The sequence below is a fragment of the Sinocyclocheilus rhinocerous genome, unplaced genomic scaffold (assembly GCF_001515625.1).
Source record: "Sinocyclocheilus rhinocerous isolate Xijiao unplaced genomic scaffold, SAMN03320098_v1.1 scaffold1755, whole genome shotgun sequence".
NCBI classification, from domain to species: Eukaryota; Metazoa; Chordata; class Actinopteri; order Cypriniformes; family Cyprinidae; genus Sinocyclocheilus; species Sinocyclocheilus rhinocerous.
The window spans coordinates 2,110-18,338 of record NW_015627247.1 but is presented as its reverse complement, the minus strand read 5'-3'; the positions used below and the strand labels follow the sequence as shown (position 1 = coordinate 18,338).

General features: G+C 38.2%; 1 protein-coding gene across 1 annotated transcript; it reads right to left on the bottom strand.

Annotated features, from left to right (window-relative positions):
* Positions 1 to 3,085: 3,085 nt before the first annotated feature.
* On the bottom strand, positions 3,086 to 10,297 carry LOC107725181 (putative serine protease K12H4.7). Its single transcript, XM_016534360.1, has 5 exons — positions 10,168 to 10,297; positions 8,802 to 8,940; positions 7,377 to 7,573; positions 4,313 to 4,423; positions 3,086 to 3,162 (listed from the first exon to the last, which is right to left on the bottom strand). The coding sequence occupies exons 1-5, from the start codon at positions 10,295 to 10,297 to the stop codon at positions 3,098 to 3,100; spliced, it is 642 nt and encodes a 213-aa protein (XP_016389846.1). The 3' UTR covers positions 3,086 to 3,097.
* Positions 10,298 to 16,229: the final 5,932 nt, after the last annotated feature.

Genomic DNA, 16,229 nt, shown 5'->3' with positions numbered 1-16,229 from the left:
CTGGTCTTGCATTATACAAACAAGACATCTATATTGCTAAATCAGTCTGTTTGAAGTTATATTATGCATGTCTTTCATATCACACCAGCTTATTCAACTTTGATTTCTCTTATAAAGGAAAGAGAACTATGGAAGATTTTTGTATTTTTTATACTGTGGTGGAAAAAGTAGTTTTTTTAGCTTACAATTCTGAGAAATTAGAAATGCAAGATATAAACTCAGAATTGTGAGATTTAAACTTGTGTGAGAAAAAGTCAGAATTGTTCAATAAAAAGTCGCAATTGCCTTTTAATTTTTTTTAATTCTGTGTCAGGGAAAAACAGAATTGTGAGATGTAAACTCAAAATTGCAAGAAAATGTGGCAATTCTGAAAAATCGACGCGTTTCAAAAAGGCGGGGCATAGAGGAGAAACAATAATGTACAGTATGTGGAAAATAATGTGTTTTTTTAACTTTAAGCCGCATAAACACATTTCATTACACCAAATACACAAAATAATGTTCTTTTTAGCAGCATATGACCCCTTTAAATAATTTCTATCTCACAAGATGTCTATGAAAAAAAGATTTTGTTCGACTTCTTGAAACAGTTTTGTCAGAATTTGTAGTTCAAAACCCCTAACACATTCAGAAAAGGCATTTCAGGACATAAGTCTCGGAGCCACTCGTAATCAGGATGTGAGCCGTAATCTATCAGAACCACAACCAACATTCCGAGAACATTCCGGACTCACAGACACACCTCTTAATCCAAATTCCACTTACACACTCAATCACTGCTTGGATCACGCCAGGAAATCTGTGTGTGTGTGTGTGTGTGTGTGAGAGAGAGAGAGCTCCTTGGCTTGTGTTCACAAAACACATCTGCATTAAATCACAATAATCCACACCACTCCAGTCCATCAGTTAACATCTGGAGAAGACAAAAGCTGCGTGTTTGCAAGAAACAAACCCATCATTTAGATGTTTTTATCTTCAAACTGTTACTTCTGGCTAAAATACGAGTCCATAATCCATAATGCTTTCTAATTCTTTCTTAATCTTTCTTTCTTACAAACACACCGATTTTCACTTTTCAAGACATTAACTGATGGAGTGGAGTGGTGTGGGTTACTTGTGGATTATTGTGATGTTTTTATCAGCTGTTTGGACTCTCATTCTGACGGCACCCATTCGCTGTAGAGGATACATCGGTGAACAAGTGATGCAATGCTACATTTCTCCAAATCTGTTCAGATGGAGAAACAAACACATATACATCTTTAATGGCCTGAGGGTGTGTACATTTTGAACAAATGTTCATTTTTGGGGGAACTATTTCTTTAAGATTCATTTTCCTAGATTGTTCCAAAAATGTCCCATTATGAATGTCTGCTGTCTCCAGAAGTGCTTTTTCCTCTCATTCACTCAGTTCCTCTCTCTCTGTAACTCAATCCCGCCGCTCTAAAAGCTCCTGCTGTTCTGAAGCGCAGCGGTTTATTGGTAATCTGACTCAAGAGGTCCTGACAATATCCAGCCTCTTATCTGACTCACACACACACACACACACACACACTCAACAAATTACCAATCTGGTTTTTGACTTGAGCTTTGCTGACTCTTTGATTTTAATTCTGACCTGACTGACAGAGGCTTCATGAACTGCAACCGTTTCATTCGGATCATGTCATTTCCGTGCTTGTGGTCAACATGTGCGTCTCTTAACACACACACAGTGACCTCACACACCTCAAATGCTCGGTTGTCCTTGTTGTAATGAAAATTCCCAGCCAAGGACTCCAAAAGATACGCAGAATCCATCTGGGACTGGATCTGGAGCTTAGAGCACAACCTGAGACAGAGAAATGATTTCACAGCTTATGCTGACTATTCAAACACAAATGCGTCATTTGGACGCCAAATAATTTGCGGAAGAACACACACTCTTGTCCACTTTAAACACTCCACCATGAGACTCCACCCACACGCTCGATGACATCATCAGATCTGGCATCCCGCACCAGCGAGCAGAACGGAACAGTTTGTATATTTGGGAAAGCATTAGGTCATTGTGTGGGTGAATCACAGGAAAACACGTTCAACTCACATTTCATCCCCAAAATAAAGTAAATGAAGCTTATTTTAGGACCATGAAGCAGTTTTACATTGTGACATTGGAATTTCAGGACAACTAACCACATTTTTCCCCAAAATTATCATTATCATAATGTATCCAGATAAACTGTTAAATTCTTTGCAGTCCAACACTTTCTACCATAATGTCCAAATAACTTACAAGTTACAATTTATTTTACTTAATATCAATATAAGTATAATTATAGTTTGATTATACGCTACCATTCAAAAGTCTGGGGTCAGTAAAAGTTTCTTTTGAAAGAAATGAATACCTTTATTCAGCAGGGACACATTAAATTGATAATAACTGACAGATTTCTATTTCAAATAAATAGCTTTTCACCTTTCTATTAATTTCTGTGCTTTTCAACTTTCTATTAATCAAGGAATCCTGACAAAAAAAAAGCATGGTTTACACAAAAACATTTATGTACATAAAAATATATTTTCACTTTGATGTGATTTTATTTATATATATATATATACATACACACACACACACACACACACACACACTGTATATATATGTATTAAATTATATATATATATAGAGAGAGAGAGAAATAAATTAATATAAAAAATTTATTTAATCTAATATTTTATATTTCAGTTTTTTAATCACATTACAGTGATGAAAATGAGAATTTTGGGGGTAAACATGCTTGATTATAATGAAAAACATTAAAAAATAATACATAATAAAATATTGGTCAAAAACTTTTATTTTCCTAAAACAGATTTTGCTAAATAAATAAATATAAACAGATTTTATATATATATATATAATAATTCTTGTTTTTTTTTAAATCACATTAGAATGAAGGATTTTGGGAGGAAACGTGTAATTATAATTAAAGACATGTCCCAAAAAATAATATATAATAAAATATTGGCCAAAAGTGCTTTAGTTCTCCTAAAACTTTTTTTTTTTTTTTTAGTTCTCTCTAAAAGACTTTGCACCATAAAAATTCTGATTTCTTGCTTATTTGTACCATACTAGTTCCTTGTAGTCCATTCCAAACACAGCCTGGCATGACAGCAGAAAGTCTGTGGGCCGGAAGGAAGAGAAAGATGAAGGATGTTTTAGATTGAGTGTTTTCTTTCTGCGGGTCGTGCTGAGACGACTGACCCTGCTCCATAACTGAGCTACGGAACACAGACGGCATTCCAGGATCTCAGAATCACACACACACACACACACACACACATCCCAAGTCGAACGGAACTAAGAAGGACACTGAAACCAGGATAGTCACAGTCCAGCGGCTGCAACTGCAACAGAAAGGCCTTTTCAGTCCTTGCAAAACACATGTATTATACATCGTCTCATGTTCCTGTGCCATTACAAACCTATACAATCCCCAGTTCAAGTAGTTTAAATAAATGCATCATTGCAAAAGTCATAAAGTCAACATTAATTAAAAAATGACCCTATTTATTGCTCTATAATCAATTAAAATTACATATTTAATTAAATTGCCACCTCAAAGATGACTACTTTTCTCTTTCTGATGTAATCAAGGACATGTAATAAATATAAATATTAAACGATAATATCATAACCCATTTCCAATCAACTCCAGCTCTGTCAAACAGCTGAATATTTACAGCTGAATACTCTGTTTTACTTAGAAATGTCACTAAGGTACATGAATACCATGTCATTTTTACCTGTTAAATTAATTCTCAAACAAATGCAATTAAGTTCTCACATACATTACCATTCAAAAGTTTGGGGTTGGTAAGTTTTTTTTTTTAAATGTTTTTGAAAGTCTCTCGTGCTGCATTTATTTGATCAAAAAAACACAGTAAAAACAGTAATTTTGTGAAATATGATTATTTTAAATAACTTTTCCATGTGAATATATAGTAAATTTATTTCTGTGATCAAAGCTGAATTTTCAGCATCATTACTCCAGTCTTCAGTGTCACATGATCTTCAGAAATCATTCTAATATGCTGATTTGCTGCTCAAGAAACATTTCTGATTATTATCAATGTTGAAAACAGTTGTGCTGCTTCATATTTTTATGGAAACCATGAGGCATTTATTTTTTCAGGATTATCTGATAAATTGAAAGTTTAAAAGAAAAGCATTTATTTAAAATAGAAATATAAACGTCACTTTTGATCAATTTAATGCTTCCTTGCTGAATAAATATATTAATTTCTTAAAATCAGTGTGTGCATGAGTTACCTGACATTGAGTCATTGAGTCGTTCTACCAACATGTCAGATGCTTTCTTCACCACTAGAGGGCACTCTGGGTTTTCCACCGCCAGTGATCGCCACACAACCTCTAAATATTCTGCAACCACAGAAAAAAATTAAACAACACTCATTAGTACACAACAAAATTACACTTATGCATTTAGCAGACACACAGCGACTTAAAGCATTCGTCAAAACCAACAACAATGCAGCAGTGAATGGGTGCCGTCAGAATGAGAGTCCAAACAGCTGATAAAAACATCACAATAATCCACAGCACTCCAGTCCATCAGTTAACATCTGGAGAAGCCAAGATCTGCGTGTTTGTAAGAAACAAATCCATCATTAAGGTGTTTTTAACTTTAAACCGTCACTTTGGCCCAAAATACAAGTTCATAATCCATAATAATGCTTCATCCTGTGAAAATGTCCATTTACTATTTTACACATTACTACTGTTTTTCACATTAAAATCATATTTGTTTAGAACAGTTTTTGCTTGTAAACGGTGCTGGATCTGTGCATATTTCTCTCCTGATTCAGACCAGACCACTTTGTCACTGTAGAAAGCATTAGTATGGATTATAGACTCATATTTTAGCCAGAAGCAACGTTTTAAAGTTAAAAATGTCTAAATTATTTGTTTATTACAAACAAGCATATTTTCACTTCACAAGACATTAACTGATGGACTGGAGTGGTGTGGATTACTTGTGGATTATTGTGATGTTTTTATCAGCTGTTTGGACTCTCATTCTGACGGCACCCATTCACTGCAGAGCATCCATTGCTGAGCAAGTGACGCAATGCTACATTTCTCCAAATCTGATGAAGAAACAAACTCATCTACATCTTGGATAGCCTGAGGGTGAGCACATTTTATGCAAAAAAGGAATCATTTTAGGCTGAAGTTTAACGTTAGACATGGTCTAAAAGTAATAGTAATGTTGCAAACCAAAAGCCTTATTATCAAAGCCTCAGATGACTGGATGAAATCAGCAGCACGCATATGACGTAACTGTCATGAATGTTGGATGACAAATGAGAGCAGAAACAGCTGTAAACATAATCATGCACGTCTCACAGAAACCTGAAGATCCTGCAACGTTTCAGGCAACAGACTGGACAAACAGCACACGCTAAACAATGCCATGAGATGAGAAGCTATTGTTCTAGCGCTGCAGTGATCTAAGAGCCGCTCACAATGAAAAGCTCTGTGAAAGTGGTCAGTGCAACATCACTATCCTGAGGAGCGATGCTACAAGACATCACTGCAGGACAGACCACAGTCACGGAGTTTGACGTCTGCACCGACACACATGGAGTCATTCCCCGTCACCTAACCACACAGACGGAGAGAGACGGCAAAACACATGTATCTCGTGTCTCCACTGCAGAGACAGTTGCTCATCGCCATAATTAACCCTCAATTTATTTTTAATTTTAATGTCTGTACAGGGGTGTTGTTTTAAATATGACCCATCAGACATAATATACACCCTCGGCAGACCGCGGTCACGAAGACTGGTGATTAATGTGTGTGTGTGTGTGTGTGTGTGTGTGTGTGTAGCTGTAGGTCAGAGAAAGGTCTTGTTTAAAAGCGGTTCGGATGTCATGGTGACATCCAGCTGTTCAGAAACATGGAGGAAAGAGACGGGGGGTTGAGGAACAGAGGAAGAACAAACAAGACAAGAAAAGCAGACTGGAAACAAGAAATAAGAAACGACAGAGACAAGAAAAAAAACTACATTTATACTACTTAATGTTTTTGTAATATTTACATTATCATTCAAAAGTCTGGGGTCAGTAAGATTTTTTAAAGAAATGAATACTTTTATTCATCAAGGATGCATTAAATTGATAATAAAAGACATTTATAATGTTACAAAAGATTTCAAATTAATTCTGTTCTTTAGAGCTGCCACTTCTTATTATTCTAATGTGTTTCTTTGTTGTTGCAACACCCACAAGTTTTTGTAGGAAGATTGCGCTTTTTATATAATGCTTCTTTTTTTTCATATTTCATGTTTTTATATTGGTACTTTAAATAAATATGATTTTTAATGTTCCTTTTGTGTTCATCTAGTAAAAAGCAGTAAGTTGTAACTAAGTTTAGATTATTTTTAACTAGCGATGATTTTGCATGAAATTGATCAAAAGTGACAATAAACACATTTATAATGTTACAAAAGATTTCTAATGCAAATAAATGCTGTTCTTTGGAACTTTCTATTCATCTGTGAATCCTGAAAAACAAAACGCATCACGGTTTCCACAAAAATATTGGGCAGCACAACTGTTTTCAACATTGATAATAATCAGAAATGTTTCTTGAGCAGCAAATCAGAATATTAGAATGATTTCTGAAGATCATGTGACACTGAAGACTGGAGGAATGATGCTGAAAATTCAGCTTTGATCACAGAAATAAATGAGATTTTATACATTTTAAAATACATTTAATATATTAATATAGAAAACAGCTATTTTAAATTCTAATAATATTTCACAATATTACTGTAATAAATAAATGCAGCCTTAGTGAGCAGAAGAGACTTCTGTCAAAAACATTTAAAAAATCTTATTGAACAGTAGTGAAAATAATTTAATATTTCTGCCATTTTATAAACCAAGGCAGCTTGTTTTTCATGGTTAAAAGCCTAAAACAGTAGAATAGTCAAGATAACAAAAATGACAAGTGTGTGTGATTCATTTTAATTGCAGAATTAGATGCATTTCTGAATAATAAAAAGAACATTTAACAAAAAGCAATACTGTAGAGTGGAAATTTAGAAGTTGATTTCTCAATTTTATCCATCAAGAATTGACTGAATGGTAAAAAGCTTCTCTAGATGACGGTTGGTTGGAAAAACCAGAAATTTGGAGCAAGATATAAAACAAACTTTTTTTACACTTATAGTGCAAAGAAAAATAATGAATCACTCAGGAGCATGAACTCAGAAAGTAACTCGAGTCAGTTACGATGTCATGTTGACTTCAACCATGTTAAACGACTGTCAATTCTGATCAATCCTGATAAAGAGACGCACCTGGGAAGATGACAGTGGCGTGAACGGGTGCGCTGGTCGCTACGGAGGCGTGCACCAGGTGTGGGTACTTCAGACGGAACCAGGCTGCAAGGGATCCTGGGTAGGAGCCTCCAAACGCAACCCACTTGCTATTGGTCAGGCCCCGCGTCGCTGCGGTAACCGTGCGGAAGTGAGCGAGATCAGCCAATGCCTGACGACTGCTGAGGAAACACAGATTCTCAGTGCTCACGTCCCTAAGACGCAAAACAGAACAATCAATAATCAATAATTGAGCTAATATAGATAGATAGATAGATAGATAGATATCCTCTATGTGAAAAGAACAGAAAGGCAGTGACTGGCTTGTAGTGCCATCTAGTGTTCTGTTAAGTGCTCTTTCACTATTTCTTTCTTTCACTCACAGTATCTGTGCTCCAGTAACAAGCACAAGGCGCCCAGTTTCTGTGTGTAAAGCAGCCAGGTTCTATAGCACCGGGTCTATAGAAACTGTCATTCACAAAATATCTCTAATATATATATATATATATATGAGTAAGTAATGACATATTTTTTGACATTCTTTCCATTTGTACCATGGTAATGCTAATATATATGTGAAAATTGAGTTTTGCCATCACACAAATTACATTTTAATACATATTAAGAAACATAATTAAACAACAAAACAGTTTTAAACTGTAATAATATATTACAATATTACTGTTTTTAAATTATTTTTTTTAAATCAATGCAGCCTTTGTGCATAAGTGAGCATTAGAGACTTTGTTCAAAAACTTAGCAATAAATAATTAAATAGTATATTGGAAATTGTGTATATTACATATGTACTGTACCTATATCAGGGTTATTTTAGCATTGAGATACTATACTAATTTTTGTTCATATTTTGAATTATCTTTATATTTTATATTTTTTATGTTATTTATTTATTTTTGTTTAGTTTTAGTTTTTAGTAATTTTGTTGTGTGTTTTTTAGTTTGTGTTAATATTTTGAACATTTTTATTATAATTATTTTCATTTTTATTTCATTTAAGTTTGCGTCTCAGTGATTATGTAGTGTTTTTGTCATTTTCCTCAGATTAAAAAAAAAATAAACATGTCTATATTTATCTATATAGCATTCATTCACATTTTAGTTGTTGTTATTTTAGTAGCCTACATAAAGATAAACTAAATAAAATTGAAAAAAAAATGTCATCTAGCTGAAATAAAATAAACTTACGTTTTTTTTACATTTTATTTTGTTAAAGTTTATTTTATTTCAACAGGTTCAAGAGAGAGAGAGAGAGAGAGAGAGAGAAAGTAATACCATGGTATTTTTTGAAGTACTCTGGAGTACCATTTAAATGTCATGGTGCACGCATATACCATCTGCAGCCAGCAGCAGGTTTTTGTCAGGTAATCCTGCAGTGAAGTAACGTTACCTGTTTCCAGACTCGAGTATCTGCCCCGCTGAAGTGATCGAGTCTCTGGATGAACCACAGCTCCTCCGCTCCTGACTCCAGCTGAGCTCCACATCTGTGCGATCATCTCCTGGAGCGAGCCGCACACGGAGCGCATAAAACACACGCCAAAATTACACTAGCAGAATATTTCTGAAACCTATTACACCCTAAAGCCATTTTGAAGTGGAACTGATTCTGTCATGTGATCATGTGTTTAGAATCATGTGATAGCTCATCTCTTCCCTACTACGGTAAAGGCTGAGCTTATGAATATTAAGTAGACCGCGCTAAAGTTCCTCGTTAAGTCCTTGGTCATGGATATTATTTTTTAAAGGCGGACGTTACGTTCTTGCCTTCCAATGACGAAGGCTTGTAACATAGATATGTACATACATACATATCTATGGCTTGCAATATGAATATTTAGTCAAAGCCTTCGTCATAGTAACCCACTACCCATTCACATACTTCAAAATAAAAGTGACCCGATTACAAAAGGTTTCTTTAACGTTAAAACTGTTATTTCCATGTTAAGGACATATGGTCATTCAAAAAAAAAAAAAAAATCTTTGCCCTATCCATCTGAATAAAAATTACTAAAAACCGCGGACAAATTAACGGTCTGACGCTGACTACCGTAATTACTGTAATAGTGTGCTTCTTTAAGTCAAAGTACAGACCAAGCTTACTACTAGTAATTTATAATTTTACAATAGTATGTTTCTTTTTGTCATTCAAGGGTCAATACCTCTCCACAAAGTGGAAAAGCTCGTGAACAATAAGCGAGTCCTAAAGGACGTGGAAAAACTCAGTCACCATTACCAGACATCTTCACAAGAGGCCTTTCACAGAGTGATCCTGCGTTTTGCCCCCAAGAATGTCGTTTTTTTCTTTCATTGGAATGTTGTGCAGGTATTATATATTAGTGTAGCCCGGTGAGAATAAAAAGATGCTAAATTATGGTTTGATACTAATATGTTTATTTACATTATAATGTGTGTTTTATTTTTATTATTTGTTTATTCAGTTTCATTTCAGTGTTTTCATGTGTATGTATATAGTTATATATTTATATATATAATTTGATTTAATGTACGGATCACGAGGTGGAGGTGGAGGAGGAGGGAGGCGTGGCAGAGAGAGAGAAGAGGAGGGAGATTGCGTATTATGTTAGTCCGAAAGAAAAGGATATTCTACACGATAATCCCGTATATCTAGAGTGAATCCGTCATCAGTGATTTGTATTTTGCTAATAAGAACTTTATTTAGCAAGTATTGGTTATATTTAGCACGGATTACACTTTGCACGTTCATTCCATGTGCTTGTGTGGTGACTAGCACGAACCTGATCGACATTCAACGCAGAGAAGGAGAAACAGATAGCGCTCCGGGTGACCGGAAAAGCCCGGAGTTCCACTGTTGCTGTGTGGGAGAGCCGCTAGCCGCTTGCGCGAGCCAAAGCCACGACGTTTCATCATACCGCGGGACCCGTCGCGTTCTGGGAAAAACCCTCAGGCCTGCAACGTAGGGTGGGTGTGTGAGTGATAGCGGGAAAGTGGGCCCACTGTTTTGTTACTGAATATAGAGAGTATTTCATTGGGTTAAATCCAAAATTGTAAGATTTTGTTATTGAGTTGTAAATTTGTAAATTTTCCAATTTAATTCCCTAACGTGTGTTTAACACTTGTGAAAATAGAAGTTTGGTTTATTTCATATTGTCCCTTCTTTTAAAGGATTTGATTTGACATTGAAAAAGTTGTTTACACAGTTTTATTATCCTTTCACCTTGCTTTACTAACTTCATTGGGTTATAGAAATATATAAACAAAACCTCATACGAACAGTATTGGATTCTATCGTCTTTATTGCTGCTGGAAGGAAGAGAAATATTATATTTGCCTGTTAAAGTTAATCATAACAGTGAAACAAATACTTACCCAGGCCCCAGCTTTAACATAGCGGGTATCGTTACTGGGGTTACATAAATTGGAGGCACCGCTGGGATCAATTTCCCGTATTATTTCAGCAGCATCCATAGTAAGGAAAAAAAAAAAACACATTTTACATTGTATAGTACAAAGTAACAGTTTAAGTGGCTCAGCTCTAGCTATGGCTCATTTTCGGACCTCTTTCTCAGTCCCTGATTTGAAAAGTTGGTGCCGAGGTGAAGGCATAGACCCAGATTATGCCATCATTGTGAGTGGAATTCCAGAAGAAACAGATGTTTCTAAAATTGAAGAAACTATGCATTCATTCAAAGCCCTTGGAAGAGTCAGGGTAAGAGGACGGATGTTTAGCCAAGAGTCCCAGTCTCTGATAGTGCTCTGTGAATGTCGAGAGAAAGTGCAGGCAGAGAGACTCCCTCTTGATGTATTACCTGCTGATGGATCGGAGCCATGGATCCTGAGTGCTAATAGAATGGAGGGTACTGATTTAGATGGTGGAGGGGAAAGTTTCGTCTCGCCTGACGAATCTGGGCAAAGAGAAGAACATCAAGAATCAAGTTCGCCTAACTTGTTGAATGCTTCTACGCCCGAGTCTATCATCAGAGCGGTAGGTGATTTGCTTGCAAAAACCACCAAAATCTCGAGTGATAGCAGTTCCTTTAGACGTTTAAGGACCTTTTCAGGTATCACACCTATTCCGGCTGGAGAGGATAATTTAGAGAATTGGATGGAACAAGCAATGCTCATGGTTGAGGAAAGTGATCGTTCCGAAAAAGAAAAGAAATTAAGGATAGTGGAGAGTTTGCGAGGACCAGCCTTGGAGATTATCCAAGCGGTAAGGTTTACAAACTCAGAAGCATCTCCAAGAGAGTATCTTGCCGCTATTGAAAGTGCTTTTGGAAGCTCAGAGTCCGGTGAAGATCTGTATTTCAAGTTCAGAGCATTACGGCAATGTCATGGAGAATGCTTGTCGGATTTCCTGAGGAGAATTGAGAAAATCTTGATTAGAGTTGTACAAAAAGGAGGCCTACCTGCCCAGTTGGCTGGAAAAGCACGTCTGGAGCAACTCATCAGAGGAGCAATCCAGGCTGACATCATGCTGCTTCAGTTACGCCTAAGGGAACGAAAGGAAAACCCACCTGATTTCCTAGATCTGCTACATGAGATTCGGGAAGAGGAGGTAAGAGAGGCTGAAAGACGAAAGGCTAATCCAACCGTTCGTCAAGTGCAAATTGGAAGTGAGAATTCCAAAGACTCATCCTTTCAAGAGCTTGCAACTGAGATCAAGGACTTACAAACTATGGTGGCAGAGTTAACAGTTAAGTCAAAGGATGATGCGATTTCTGAAAAGAAACAGAAAAGCCAGCAAGCATCAGAGTTCAATGATGAAAGTTATAAAGTACAAGCTCTGAAGAAAGAAGTGAAAAAACTTAGACAGCAAGTGAAAGGGCTGGCTGCACAACCAGCACTTAAAGTAGAGAAAGAAATGGCTCCAAAGGGTAACCAAGCATGTCCAGTGCAGTTCACCCGATCAAAAGTATCTGGATCTTCTAAAAGCTCAGAAGATTACTTCTGCTATAGGTGTGGGGGTGACGGACACATTGCTTCAAAATGCAGAGCCCCTGTAAATGAGACTAAAGTGATTAAGAAACTCATTCAATCTCTGCGAAAAGCTAAAGGAAAGCAGAGGAATGAGGAGGCTCCTGTAGAGGAATACAACTGTTCTGTGAAAAGAAGCGCAGTTCAAGTCAAACCAACCACAAGTATCCCTGAAGGACTAGTGGGACCATCTTCGGTTATTCCGGTGAAGGTAAATGGAACACCTTGTCAAGCTTTGCTGGACAGTGGATCTGTAGTAACCATTATCTTTGAGGAATGGTACAATAAATTCCTGACTGATACTCCGATTCAACCCATTTCTGGACTAGCAGTATGGGGCTTGAGTGATGCCAGTTTCCCTTATCGTGGCTATGTGGAAGTAGAGCTGCAATTTCCGGAGAAGTTGACAGGGGTGCAGCAATCCATCAGTGTATTGGCATTAGTGTGCCCAGAGCCTCATGGACCCAAACAGGTTCCCTTACTCATCGGTACCAATGCCAGTATGTTCCAAAGGTTAGCCCAGCTGTGTAAAGAATCTGCTGGAGTAGACATTGTTCGCACAATGCCAGTAAATCTTCAGAAGCCAAAGACATCCGAAATGGAAGTCAGAGAACAAAAAGACTCAGAAGATGCGGTGGCTGAAATTCAATGTCAGGTCCAGGTCCACTCAGTATTCCACCAAGAAGTGAGTGTCAAGCTATTTGCAAAGTCAAGGTGATGCAGTCCATTGACAAGTGTATCTTAGTTGTAGATCAACCATCAACTTTAAGTAGTCCTGCTGAGGTTCTAGTAAAGCCTACTATTATTCCCTCGTCAGCCATCCAAATGAACCGATTTCCTGTGCTTCTAAGGAATGTATCACAGAAAGAAGTCTGTATTCCTGTGGGTTCAGTAGTGGCACATGGATACACCACTGAAGTTGCCACTAGTGTGGAGAAAGACAATTCAGCAAGAGGATCACCTATAGATCCATGCTTGTTTAATTTTGGAGATTCACCGATTCCAAAATATTGGAAGGATAGATTATCCCAAAAACTGTCGGAGAGGCCGAATGTCTTTTCACTCCATGAATGGGATGTGGGATCTGCTAAAGGAGTGGAACACCACATTCGCCTGAGTGACAACACCCCATTTCGAGAGAGATCCCGTAGGCTTGCCCCTGCTGACATCGATGATATACGACGCCATCTTCATGAGTTGTTGGCTACTGGAATCATCAAAGAGTCCAGGAGTCCATATGCTTCCCCCATTGTGGTGGCTAGGAAGAAGAATGGCACGGTGCGTATGTGTATCGACTATAGAACCCTAAATTCAAGAACAATCCCTGATCAGTATACAGTTCCGCGGATTGACGAGGCTTTAGACTGTCTTACGGGCAGCAGGTGGTTCTCCGTTTTAGACCTACGGAGCGGATATTATCAGATCAATATGGCTGATGAAGACAAGGACAAGACCGCGTTCATATGCCCGCTTGGGTTCTATCAGTTTGAGAGGATGCCGCAAGGAATCTCTGGAGCCCCTGCTACATTCCAGAGATTAATGGAGAAGGCCGTAGGGGACATGAATCTGCTGGAAGTACTTGTGTACTTGGACGATCTCATAGTGTTCGGCAAAACACTAGAAGAACATGAGGAACGTCTGTTAAAAGTCCTCGATAGACTAGAAGAAAGTGGATTAAAAGTCTCACTTGACAAGTGCCAATTCTGTCAACCTCGGGTAAAATATGTGGGGCATATAATCTCCGAGAAGGGTATTGCCACCGATCCAGCTAAGGTTGAAGCTGTGACCAAATGGAAGCAACCCACTGATTTGAAATCCCTTAGATCATTCTTGGGATTCTGCGGGTACTACAGGCGCTTCATAGCTAATTACTCCGCCATAGTCAGACCCCTTACTGAACTTACCAAGGGATATCTGCCTTCTCAACATAGGAAGAAAGCTGCAAAGAACGAAAGGATGTACTTCAAGGAGTCTGAAGCTTTTGGGGACAGGTGGACGAAAGAATGTACGGAGGCATTCCAGAAGATCATCCAGTGTCTTACTAACGCACCTGTGTTGGCATTTGCTGATCCAACCAAGCCCTACATTCTGCATGTAGACGCCAGTCAGAATGGGTTGGGAGCCGTTTTAAACCAGGAGAACCCAGAAGGGTTAAGGCCCGTAGCATTTGCCAGCCGCAAGTTGAAGCCCTCTGAACAGCGTTACCCTGTCCACCAACTTGAATTTTTAGCACTGAAGTGGGCAGTGGTAGACAAGTTTCATGACTACTTGTATGGTGCCCGATTTACAGTAAGAACAGACAACAACCCACTTACTTACATACTTACCACTGCAAAACTCAATGCTGCTGGTCATAGGTGGTTAGCTGCGCTGTCCACATACAACTTCAACGTACAGTATAAACCTGGAAAAAACAACATTGATGCGGATGCTCTGTCGCGCAATTTCTTTGCCACTACAGAAGAGCAATATTGGCAAGAAATATCACCCTCTGGTATCAAAGCCCTTTGCAAAACAATGAATACCCAAAAGTGTGTAGAGATGCTGGGAGTGTCCCCTGAAGTCATACCTGAATGCTATGCATTTCCCACCAGACTAGACTATGGTTCTCTTGAGCATTTGAGTACCCATGACTTAATAAAAGCTCAGGAAGAAGACCCTGCTATTTCTCGAGTAAGACATGCTGTGTCAAAAGGGCAGTTGTTAGCATTGTCCAGAGACAAAGATCCTGAAGTACACCTACTACAGAAAGAGGGGTCCAAACTCATAGTAAGGAGAGGACTATTATTCCGGGTGGTACAGCGACAACAACACGAAGAGTGTCGTCAGCTTGTTTTACCGCAGAAGCATCGGTCCATGGTCTTACAGTCCCTGCATGATGAAACTGGACATCTAGGAGTAGATAAGACCACTGCTTTAATAAGAGATCGTTTCTATTGGCCGAAAATGTCAAATGAAATTGAACAGTATGTGAAGAACTGCGGAAAGTGTATTCTTCGTAAGACACAACCCCAAAGAGCTGCACCATTGAAGCAGATCACCAGCAATGGTCCTATGGATCTTGTTTGTATTGATTTCTTGTCCCTGGAGCCTGATTCCAAAGGAGTGTTTAACATCCTAGTAGTCACTGATCACTACACTAGGTACGCTCAAGCTTTTCCGACGAAAGACCAAAAAGCTCTCACGGTAGCCAAAGTGTTATGTGAAAAGTACTTTGTTCATTATGGATTACCAGCACGAATACACTCGGATCAGGGACGCGACTTTGAAAGCAAGTTAATCCATGAGTTACTGAAGATGTTGGGGATTCAAAAATCAAGAACGACTCCATACCATCCCCAGGGGGATGCGCAGCCAGAACGGTTCAACAGAACTTTGCTGTCGATGCTAGGGACTCTTGACAAGTCCCAGAAGCAAAAGTGGAGTCAGCATGTCAGTCAGTTAGTACATGCTTATAACTGTACAAGAAACGACGCGACTGGATATGCCCCCTATGTCCTCATGTTTGGACGAGAAGCAAGACTCCCAGTTGATCTCTGTTTTTCTGTGGCATCTGAAGGCGACGCGGAAAATTACCAGAAATATGTATCTAAGCTGAGGACAGACCTTAAAAAGGCTTACCAATTAGCTTCAGAGGCTGCAGACAAGAGCCATCAGAAGAACAAAAGACTCTATGATAAGAGGGTTCGAGATCAAATACTTGAAGAAGGGGATCGAGTGCTAATGAGAAATCTAGGCGTCTCAGGAAAGAACAAACTAGGAAACAAATGGAGTTCCTTACCATATGTGGTCGTCAGTAAATTGCCGAATTTACCTGTCTACCGTGTAAAACCTGAGAAAGGCAAGGGAATTGTAAAAACAG